This window comes from Mustela nivalis (assembly GCF_964662115.1).
Source record: "Mustela nivalis genome assembly, chromosome: 17".
Lineage (NCBI taxonomy): Eukaryota > Metazoa > Chordata > Mammalia > Carnivora > Mustelidae > Mustela > Mustela nivalis.
The window spans coordinates 61,675,200-61,686,322 of record NC_139036.1 but is presented as its reverse complement, the minus strand read 5'-3'; the positions used below and the strand labels follow the sequence as shown (position 1 = coordinate 61,686,322).

Here is an 11,123-nt window from a genome sequence, read left to right as displayed (position 1 = left end):
TTAGAAAAGCCTTCCGATTCCTTATACTGCAAATACATTCACTGAGAGGGACATCTAGGTGCCTCCATCAGTTAATACCCGACTTCTTTTTTTTAAGATTTTATTTATTTGAGAGAGAGACAGCATGAGTGGGGGTGGGGAGTGGGCAGAGGGAGAAGCAGGCTTCCCACTGAACAGGGAGCCCAATCGGGACTCGATCTCAGGACCCCGGGATCATGACCTGGGCCAAAGGCAGACGCTTCACCGACTGAGCCCCCTGGTGCCCCAGCATCCAACTCTTAAGCTCAGTTCAGGTCTTGAACTCAATGGTTGTGTTTCCAGCCCTGTGTTGGGCTCTGCGCTGGGTGTGGAGCTTACTTTAAGAAAAAAAAAGAAAAAAGAAATGCGCTGTTTCTTCTTCGTTGTTTTAGCGAGGTTATGGCTCACTTCTGCACATAAAACCCGTCTAGGTTTTGCTTTGCTCAGGGGCCCACATCCCCTGCTAGAATTCTCCTTCCTCCTGGGCTGGATGCTTCGTCTCCAGGGGGACCCCAGGTCCGTGATGTAGTGGTTAGCCCACCTGCCTTATATCCAGGGGGACCCTGGACTCTAGGCTGTCTCATTCCTGAGTCCCCGGCTACCCTGTCCCCTCAGAACCGTCTCAATGCCTCCAAGGGAGCCACGCCGGCGCCTTTTTCTCAGCCTCTCGGCTGCTGCCATCGCCGCTTTGCACGGGAGCCGCAGAGGGAGTGTTCCTGCTCTCCCCGCGCCCTGCGGCCCCAGCGCCGGGCACCCTGAGCCCAGCGCAAGCCGAGACCCCCTCCAAGTCGAGGGATGAGGGCAGGTGGGACGGGTCAGCACATCCAGAAGGAAAGGAACACGCAGACTGTCCCGGAAGCTTCTAGAGATCCAGGAGCAGCCCAAGCACCCCAGGCCGGACGGCTGGGTGGGGCTGGACGGGCAGTGGTGAGGCGGCGGAAGGCCGACGTGAGCTGGACGTGGGACGCTGCCGCCGGCCCGGCCAGGCTTGCGGGTCTGCTTCCTGGCCTGCAGGTCAGGGTGTCCAGTGGACAACGTCGAATGCCCAGGGACTCGTCGTCAGCCCGTGTGTCCCTCACCTTCGTGTGCTCATCAGCCCGTGTCCACGCTCCTCCCATCTCCGCTCTGAGCCTGCTGCTCCGGAGACCAGGCCGGGCCTGGACGGGGGACCCCCTCGCCTCACAGCATCACAGCAGCCAGCGCCACGGCCTCGGAGCCCCGGCGGCTCCCCATCGCCCCCCCGGCTCCTCCCTCTCTCCTGTCCCTTCTCACACCCCCCCCCCACAGACCCCACTGTCCGGGAAGGTCACCCAGGTGAGGCCTGCAGGCCTTGGGAGTTCGGTTTGGTCTGAAGCTTCCGGAGTGGACCCTGATACTGACACACCTGGGCTGTGGCCTGGGTCCCTTCTGGTTACGTGTGAAGGGGCACCATGCACAGCTCGGCTGGTCCCCTGCTCCGTCCCAGGACTTGGCTTCCTCTAGCTGCGGGGGTGAGCCGAGGCAACGCTGGTGTCCAGGGCAGCCGGTGCAGGCCTCGGGGTCCCGGGGGCCATGGCTGCGGGGGAAGAACCCGAGGATTCCGGGTCATTGTGGGATGAAGGCAGGGAGGGCCCAGCCACTCAGGTCTGAGAGCGCGTCAGGCTTCGGTCATTACTGGGCCCGTGGGGGCCGGGGTCAGAGGGCACCAGCGCCCTGGGCTGAGCACCCGCTGGGGGCTTCCCGAGCTCTCTTCCCGGTGTCCTGTTCCCAAGGCCTCCACAGCCCTGTTGTCTGTGAGGTGCTGGGAGCACAGGACCCCAGCGGGAGGTAGGATGAGGCTGGGGGAGCGAATGATCCGACCCGGTTCACGGGCCATACAGCAGCCAAGGGCCGGGGGTCAGAACCGCGGGAGCCATCAGGATACAAGCCTGGCTCCCCCAGGGCTCGACTTCTCTCAGGGGCCCCAGGGCCAGGAGGGTCTGTGGGAGGCCAGCCTTGCCTCCGTCCTTGAAGCTCCTCTCGCTCAGCCACGGAAGCCGGACAAGACCTCAGGCTCTCTCCAGGGAGCTGGGAGCCGCCTCCTGGCTCCAGCACTGGCCCAGAGCAGCCCGAGGACGTGGCAGCTACCCACCATGTTCCTGCCTCTTTTTTGACATCAGGTGGGGGGGGGGCAATCCTGAGAGGGTCCAGGTCTTAGCACTGGAAGCCCTAAATCCTGGGACTTTCTTCTGGCCTGGGCAGACAGGGACAACTGGTCACCCAGGCCCCTAAATTTAGGGCATTTATCCTGGGCTAAATAAACTGGACCCACAGGCCCCATTGCCTGGCTGTGCACGGCCCAACGGAGGGCGGTCTGACTCCTGGATGCTGTCTGGGCCTGCACCCTCCTGGGCTCCTCCCCCCACGGATGCTTCAGGGCTGATTCCTTGGGGTCTCACTCAGCTCCCAAGGAGTCCCCAACCCTAGGCTGACCCTGTGGGCCTCCCGTCCCATTACCCAAGGCTGCCGGGTCCCTCCAATGGCCACCCAGACCCCACTTTCCAAACAGGATACGGGGCCTGGCACCCATGGAAGGTCTCCCTGGCTGTGATGGTGATCTGGTGTCTGGGTACCCCACGTCTGTCCCTTACCTTCTCCGGGGCTTTGGTCCCTGGATAGGTCTGGAGCTTTTCTGGGGACACTGGAACCCTGAGACATGCAGCTCAAAGTGTGACCAGAGGCTCCTTCACACTCAGGAAGAACAGAAACATCCGCATAAAAGCTGCACTGACTGTGGCCAAGGGTGCAGCCCAAGGACTGTGCCCTTCGTCCCTGTGTCCGTCTGTCTCTTTTGCTCGAGGGCCCATGGTGTGAAGACACACTGTGTCCCCCCCTGGCTCTGTCTCTCGCCCAGGAGTCCACCACGACCAGCACCCTTCCCTCTAAATTAAACTTCCCTGCGGAAGGAAAAAACACATTTCAACTGACAGTTGCCACGCCTCCCCCATAAAGTCACAGTCTCCTGGGTCCCCAGAAGCTGGCCGAGGAGCCAGCAGATGGACGTCAGAGCCTGTGGGGACAGGCTGGGTCACTGAGCCCCCATCAGCCTGAGCCAAGAGAGCTGTCGAGCAAAGCCCTATGACCTTAAGCTCTAGAGGACACGAGGGGGTTCACAGAGAAGGCCCCTCCGTGCCGAGCTGTTGGAACAGCCCTCCAGCCTCCCAGCCGCATCTGAGGCCAGCTGGGGCCATGGACATGTCTGGTCAGAGCCTTCCTTGGGCCAGGGGATGGGGGGCTTGGTCGCTGCCCTCCCAAGGACAGGGGCTGAGGGGATCTGGTCAGCATCTTCTCAGAAAAGGGGGAACTGGCCAAAAAGGGCTCAGATGATCCCCAACCCAAGAGGCTCCAGAGCCAAGATGACCCATGGTGAGGACTGGCGTGACACCGTCCCTGTCTCCTGAGGGGCCCTGTGGGGCCCCCTCCCCCCCACATTACCGGAGGGGAAGCCGGGGCTCCCCTTGCTGGGGAGCTGAGGTGCCGCGGCTCACCCCGCCGCGAGCCCCTGAGCAGCGCCGTCCTGACACGAGCTGGCAGGTCTGAGCCAGGCCAGCGGCCCCGGCCTCGCAGACGCTTGCCTCCGAGAGACAGACACGGTCCCAGAACGGCCAGGGCCGGTCCGAGAACGCCCGGAGCAGCTGCTCCTGGAGATGAACGGCGCGTGCCCCGAGGGAGGCCGCGGTGGGACGCTGCGGGCGCCGGAAGCCTCCTGCTCCGCTGCAGGGGCCACGGGGCGTGAAGCCAGCGCGGGAAACAGTCTGGAAATTCTGCAGGAACCTCCCCAAGACCGTGCAAACGCGCTAACACGGGGACATGCGTGTGCATGTCCGGAGCAGCTCCGTCCCTGTGAGGGAAGACGGGACAGCAGCTCCAGCCCCTAACGGACCGACAGACAGATAATGCCGCGTGACCCCGCCAGGAGCACTCAGCTCTACAAAGGAACAGGGTGCTGACCCCCAGGACGGCGTGGCTGGACACCTCCGATCGGCTAACTGCTCGCGGGGAAGACTGTTCATGACGCGGGTGGGCAGGGGGGCCTCATCCATGCAACGGAAAGCCTTAAGAGCAAAACCCAGAGCTTTTCCAGAAAAGGAGGGTTTCTGCCTCAAGGCTGCAGCTTCCGCTCCTACCTGAGTGTCCAGCCTGTGGATTGCACGCCTGCAGGCCCCTCAGAGCATGAGTCAGCTCCTCAAAGAAACCCTTTCTATCTTTTGTGCCGATGGTTCGGTTTCTCGGATCCAAGTTCGGCTTTGGGCGGGACGTGGCCCGCACAGCTCTGTAGACGGACAGAGAACGCGGGCACCTGAGGGGGGCAATGCAAGGGTGGGTGACGGGGCATCGAGAGAGCTGTAGCTGAACAAGGACGGCCCTGACGGGTCCCAGCTCATTCTGGCCGCTGCACACTCCGGCCCGGGGGGCCTCACCCTGGGACCCTCCCGAGCTCCAGCTCCTGCCCTGGCTCAGGCCACCTGCAACCCTCTGAACCCTTGGAACCCTGGGGCCCCAGACTGGGATTCAAGGCCCTGGCCGGGGGCCTTGCGGGCAGGGGGTCCCCTTGCAGGAGCCAGCCTGACCTCTGAGCAGGCAGAGCGTCCTGGTGAGGCCAGAGAGCCAAGCACTGTGCCTGACGGGTTGCGGGGCTTGAGCCAGATAACACCTCTTTTGGTCACCTGGCCTTGACCGAGTGGGTCCTGAGTGCCAGGGCTGTGGGCTGAGGGCCCAGGGAGGCCAGCGAAGCCACAGTGAGCCTGTGGGGTCCCCACGTGGCAGTGTGGGTGTGAACGCACAGGCACAGAGCGTGCACTAGTGTGGGAGCCAAGTGTGTCCATGTGTGAGACCTGCTGAACGTTCTAAAGTCTGAAGCACTCGGGACGGGGCGGGGGGCAGGGGTGGGGGGACACGGGATAGGGATGGGGGCGTCAGCTGGGCCCGGGGACTGGAGTGAGTTGTCCTCAGAGAGACATGGTGGACGCCCACAGTGTGTGGGGTCCCTCGGGGACGCAGTGAGGAGCCTGCTGCAGGCAGAACTTTGACTTTGTTTCCGACCAGACCTAAGCCCATGGCCATGAGGCCTGCGAAGCCGGCAGCCTCGAGCTCTCCCTTTCTGTCCCTGAGGACTTGGCCCTTTCCAGGCGGTCCCTCCTTCCCGGATCCCCAACGCTTCAGGCGCGCCTGCGCTGCTGAGCCCGCCGTGCCCCGGTGCGTGTTGGACACCTGAGGTCCCGGCGTCCCGGGCTCTGGAGGCCTGGAAAAATGAACTGTCCTGGGGCAGCCGCCGCGCTCAAGACCGATGCCGTGAGGCTGGCAGGGCAGGCTTGGCCCTGAGTGATGGAGACAGACACACAGGCAGGAGTCCCAAGGCCAGCTGGGCAGAGGCGAAGCGTGTCTGCAAGGGGCCAGGCCCTCCATCTTGTATTTGCAAAGGACCCCGGGCCCCAGTTCAGCCTGCAGGGACCTGGCCTGAGTGTCTCCCCTGCTCTGACGGACCTTCTAGCAAAATCACTTTTCTGGGGCTCTTCCTTCCCCCTCCCTGAGGTGGCTCCCAGAAACTCCTGCCCCCACATATGTGTGTGTCTCTGACCTCCCCCTCCCCCAGGACTTGCAGGCTCCCTCCTGGCCCCTGCAGTGAATCAGGACTCTCCTGCTGGGGGTCTCTCCACCCTGGCCAGAAGCCCTCTGCTGAGTGTCCAGAACATCTCAGCTCCTGCCCCCCTCCCCCGGCTACTGCCCTTGCCCAGCCTCCCCTGACCCCAGAGGCAGGGGCTTCCTAGTCTAACCCCCCAGCGTCCCGACGGCCTTACCCTAAGTCCTTCCACACCCCCACTACGGTCTCGACTCCCCCATGCAAGGCCTCGGGTCAGGATGCTGCCCAACCCCAAGTCTCATCTCTGTCCCCTGCCTGTCCTGGCCTCCACCATTCCCTCTGCCTGCGGCTCGGCACAACCGGGTGTCCCTGCGAGGACTAACCAGGACACTCAGGTCCGCTCTGACACAGAATATGCTTCAATCCAGGTCTTAAGTTTTGGGTAAAAATTTAACTTCCTGCGGGGCGCCTGGGTGGCTCAGTGGGTTAAGCCGCTGCCTTCGGCTCGGGTCGTGATCTCAGGGTCCTGGGATCGAGCCCCGCATCAGGCTCTCTGCTCAGCGGGGAGCCTGCTTCCTCCTCTCTCTCTCTCTGCCTGCCTCTCTGCCTGCTTGTGATCTCTCTCTGTCAAGTAAATAAATAAAATCTTAAAAAAAAAAAAATTAACTTCCTGGGATGCCTGGGTGGCTCAGTTGGCATGGCATCTGGCTCAGATCTCAGCTCGGGTCTTGGTTTCAAGGTCATGGGTTCAAGACACGTACTGGGTTCCACGCCGGGCATGCAGCCTACTTTAAAAAAAACTATTTTAAAAGTAACTTCCTCAGTATCACTCCACGAACTGGTGCCAAATGCACTCTCCTGTCCAGATGAATGCGGGCTGCAGGGACGCTCTGGGGGTGTTTGTTCTCCAAGGCTAGGGCTTCTTGGCGCATCCTAAAATCAGGACTTGGGAAGCGGAGACCTGGAGTCCTGGTCGAGGTGCAAACTTTGGGCCATTCTCTTCCAGAAACGTTAGGGGTCTTGAGTGGGGCCAGTGGCCCCAGGCCTCCCTTTAGGGGCTGCAGCAGGGGTAGCCATTCTCTGCCTGCCCACACATCAGAATCCCGGCGGGCCTTGAAGGGGACCAGGGCCCGGATGGCACAGAGACAGGCCCACAGGGTGGGAGCTGGGCCACAAGACAGGGGGTACAGGCCTCTAGGGGTGGGTAGAGGTCTAACACCCTGCCTCGTGGGCTCTCTGTGGGCAGAGCCTGGTGGCCTCAGTGTCCCTAGGAGGCATGAGATAAATCCCCGGGGGGAGAAGAGGTGTGACCTGGACCCCACCCCCTACGATGCTATCCCTGAACGAGCCCGGCCAGTTTTCCTGCCTCACCACAGGGTCTCAGGCCCCACACCCCGGGCCTGGCTTGGGCAGGGTGGCACAAGGCCACCAGGTCAGGACAGCCGGAGCAGCCAGCAGCAAAGCCTTGCAGACAGAGCGACGGGCCCGTGGTGCTGTGGGCGGCCCGAGCCTCGCCCCTCCCCGCGCCCCACTCCAATGTGCCGTCCGCACGCCGAGGCGCGACTGGGTGCAGAGCTCAGACTTTATTGCTCCAGTGCTGACACGGTGCCCGTGGTCGGGAGCACAGACAGGGATAGGGACGGGACAGGTGGCCCGGGGCCTGCACCCCGGCCCGGAGAGCAGCGGGCCACCGCGGCTCACCACAGACCCCGGCCACACTCACGTCCACTGCTGTGGGTCGGGGAGTCCCGCTGTGATCTTCGGAAGCTGGCTCTGGGCCTGAGCCTCCTACACACCCTCCTAGTGGGTCTGGGTGTGGGGCCTTCTGGGCGGCAGGCACGAGGAAGAGGGAGGGACCGATGAGACTCACGGAGCCATGTGGAAGGGAGAGCAGAGAACTTTCTGGAAGACAGCTAAGTCGCGGGGGCGGTGGGGGCCTAGGAGGGGCTGGGGGTGGCAGCCTGCCCTCCGGGGCGGGGACGTCCCCTGCAGGGCTCAGGCCACCTCCCACCGTGGACCCCGGTGCTCACGGGGGGGGGGGGCCGCGGGCCCCTCCCGAGCCCCCGGAGGATGGTGAGCGCCCGGGGCCCTACAGGGCGAGGCCGGCCCGGCGGGCCGCGCAGCGGGCGGCGGCGGTAGTCGCGGTAGCTCCTGGAGAGCAGCGTGTAGAGGAAGGGGTCCACGCAGCTGTTGCCGTAGGTGAGGCAGGTGGTCAGGTAGTTGACCAGGCGGGCGGCGCGGGGCGAGAGCGGCGCAGGCCCGCGGTACTGGGCGAAGAGCTGCCACAGCCAGAAGGGCAGGAAGCAGGCCCAGAAGAGCCCCACGACGGCCGCGAGGAGGCGCAGCACACGGGGATTGGGCAGCCGCCGTGTCTGCGGGAAGGAGGCCCGCTGCGAGCGCCAGTAGGCCCGGGCCAGGCGCGTGTAGAGCAGCCCGATGACTAGGCCGGGCCCCGCAATGCTGGTCCCGAAGAGCAGCGTCAGGTAGGCGCGGTGGGCGCGCGGCCCCCAGACGGGCAGGCAGAGGCTCTTGCGGCCCCTGCGGACCAGCCGGACGGCCAGCGCCATGGGCAGCGCCAGCAGCAGCGCCAGCAGCCACGCGCCCAGAGCCAGCACCTTGCGGTAGGCCTTGGAGCGCCGCGCCGTGTCCAGGGGCCTGAGCACGGCCGCGTAGCGCTCGCTGCCCATGATGGTCAGCGTGAAGATGCTGGCGTGCATGGTCAGGAAGTCCAGGCTGAAGAGCACCCGGCAGCCCAGGTCGCCGAAGTGCCACCGCCGGGTGACATAGGTGGCCACGATGAAGGGGATGCTGAGCAGGTAGAGCAGGTCGGCCAGCGCCAGGCTGGCGATGTAGACGGACAGGGAGGCCGAGGCGCGCAGGCGGCACGTGACCACCAGCGTGTAGGCGTTGCCGGCCACACCCACCACGCCCATGGCCGAGAGCACCGCCCCGATGGCCCCGGTGGCCGCCAGGTCCTCCAGGAAGCTGGGCTCCGCTGGGCTGGCCCAGGAGCCGTTGAGGGAGGCGTTGGGGGCGCCCGATGGCCCGGGCTCAGGGCTGCCCATCGTGGCCAGCACGGGGAACCTGCTCATGGGCTCGGGACTCAGCGTCATCTCTGCTGCCTCACGCGGGGCTTGGTGCCGGGCTGCGCAGCTCCTCTGGGTGGGGAGGAGGCATCTGTGGGCAGCGGACCTGGTCTGCAGGAGTACATGCTCATTAAGGCCAGCTCCGGGGCCCCCTCCCACTCCCAGGAGGCCATGTGAGAGCACAGCGGCCCCCACCGGGCTGGGGAACCTGCGGGCGGCTGTGCTTGCCCCAGAGTAGTCCTTTCTCCGAATTGATTTCTTCTGCATGTTTTAGAAAACATGGCTTAGATCGCAAAAGTAATGTCCGCTGAGGGAAAGCATTTGTAACCTCTCTCTACCCACATGAGGGAAATAAGTCTTGCCCTGACCTCATGCCATACACAAAAAGAATTCAAGGACTATTGAATTGGATTGTGGACCCGCATAGAATAGTTTAAATCAATCACCCAACCAACCCATCAAGCTCTGGCAGAAATACAGAGTACCCGCAGGGCCACGGACAGGCGGAGATTTCTCACAAAAGAACAGGAAACACTTGCAATAAAAGAAAAGACCAATCTAATGGACTTTGTTAAAATTAGCGACCTCAGAGCGTAAAAATGTAAATTATGGACTGGAAAAGATTATTAGAAGACAAAGAACTAGTAACCAAACTGTACGAACTAACTATAAATCCACACCATCTAACGACTTGTTTGAATGTGAAGAAAAAGAGAAGGTCTGAAGAGGAGCTTCTCAGAAGAGGATGGCCAAGTGTTCGAGAGGCACTGGAGGGGACACTCAGTGTCTTTAGTCATCAGGGAAACACAGGTGGAAGCCACCGCACGCCCACGCAATGACCAGAGCCAGAAAGGCAGATCCCGGCGTCAGGGCGCACACGGAGGAGCTGGGGGAGTGTGAAGTCTGCAGCCCCTTCAGAAAGCAACCCTGGGCTATCAGTGAGACAGTCCCTCTCTCCATCTGCCCCCGAGAGAAACGAGTGCGATTGTCCACACAAAGACAAGAGCGAGAACGTTGACAAGCAGCCTATTGCTAATACTCAGGAGCTGGAAGCAACGTCCAGAAATACTAATGTGGACACACAAACTGCGACGTCTCCCTCAGAATGCTCGGTAGCGATGACGTCGACAGGACGGCGCTTCAGTCAGTAACTTGGGTGACCGCGACGGGCGAAGGGGACCAGCCTGAAGAACGCTGCCCTGATGAGAAGTTCACAGAAGGCAAGGCGGTTGTGACAGTGGAGGTCAGAGTGGTGGCTCTGGGGGAGGGGGCTGTCAACAGGTAGAGGGCACTGGGGAGCCTGGGAGTGGGGGGCTGAAGCGGGCTCCGTCCGGGTCTGGCTGACGCTTCCATGGGCACAGACAAGAGCACCTGAGGTCTGTGCTTTTGGGATGAGGATCATCCTCACAAGGAAAAGAAAGAAAGAAAGAAAGACGACCCGAAACCTCGGGTACCTAACTGTGGGGGAGGGGAGGGGAGGGGAAGGAGAGAGGCCCCTGTGACCCCACCTCCAGGGTCTAGGGATAATAATGGCTTCGGACCCTCTCCCTCTGCTGCCCAGGATCTACCATCATCATGACAAAGTCTGGACCATCCCATCCTGCGTGACCTGAGCCCAGTGCCCAGAGAGGACCCGGCCCCACCTCTGGTCTGCTGCCTGGCCAGGGGTCGTCCTCCGGGCTGGGGCCCCTCTCCCGCCCTCCTGAGGGCAGCAAGCCTTGCGGGAGCGACCACCAGGCCGGTGGCAAAGGCCCGCAGATCCCGCCCTGTGCACCTGCGGCTTCCAAGTGGGCCCCGCGCTGGCAGGGGGCCGGCGGGAGGGCGCCCCGACAGCCCAACACGCTGACACCCCAAAGCCTCAACACCCTGTCCTACTCCCTGACACCTGCCCCCGCCCCCCACCCCTCCAGCCCGCTCACCTCACTCACCTAGCGTGGGGTCCACCCTGAGCCTCGGGTTGCCCTGCAGGTCCGGAGCGCTGGGCAGGGCGGAGGGACGCCCTCAGGTCCCGCCAGGAAAGCCCGCTCCGCGTCGGGACCCGGGCAGGGCGGCCAGCTGAGCTGCGCGGGTATTTATAACCCGGGGTGGGGGGAGCGGGGCGCTGGAGGGAGAGGCGCGGCGGGGGGAGGGGGGAGGGGGAGGGGGAGGGGGAGGGCGGGCTGGGAGAGGGGCGGGGCGGGGCGGGGCGTATCCTGGGCGCTGGTGGCCTTGGGGGCGGGAGGGTCCCCGGGCAGGGAAGTCTCCCGGCTGGGAGAGAGGGTTGGGATTCCGGGTGGCCACAGCCCGGGGGAGAAGGCAGGCGCTGGAACACTAGGGCCACGGGTCGTGGTCAGCGGCGGCAGCCCCAGTGGGGGTCTGAGCGGTGCAAACCGGGGGTGGGGGGGGACACGGCGTCTCTGTTTCCCTCCACCTGCTCCCCT

At 63.5% G+C, this 11,123-nt stretch overlaps 1 protein-coding gene across 3 annotated transcripts; it reads right to left on the bottom strand.

Moving 5' to 3' along the window:
• Positions 1-376: 376 nt before the first annotated feature.
• On the bottom strand, positions 377-10,739 carry UTS2R (urotensin 2 receptor). 3 transcript variants are annotated; one of them, XR_014304548.1, is made up of 4 exons: positions 10,623-10,739; positions 7,341-8,814; positions 4,164-4,336; positions 377-1,573 (listed from the first exon to the last, which is right to left on the bottom strand). XR_014304548.1 is itself a non-coding variant. In XM_082705605.1 (2 exons), exon 2 carries the CDS (start codon positions 8,728-8,730, stop codon positions 7,555-7,557), a length of 1,176 nt encoding a protein of 391 aa, XP_082561731.1. In that variant the 5' UTR covers positions 8,731-8,814; positions 10,632-10,739; the 3' UTR covers positions 7,200-7,554. The 3 variants fall into 3 exon arrangements, 1 of the variants encoding a protein (XP_082561731.1); XR_014304549.1 differs by lacking the exon at positions 7,341-8,814 and having other exon boundaries at positions 10,632-10,739; XM_082705605.1 differs by lacking the exons at positions 377-1,573; positions 4,164-4,336 and having other exon boundaries at positions 7,200-8,814; positions 10,632-10,739.
• Between the last annotated feature and the right edge of the window lie 384 nt (positions 10,740-11,123).

Excerpts from the sequence above, each read along its gene's own strand:
- UTS2R (XM_082705605.1), bottom strand. The coding sequence starts at position 8,730 with ATGACGCTGAGTCCCGAGCCCATGAGCAGGTTCCCCGTGCTGGCCACG.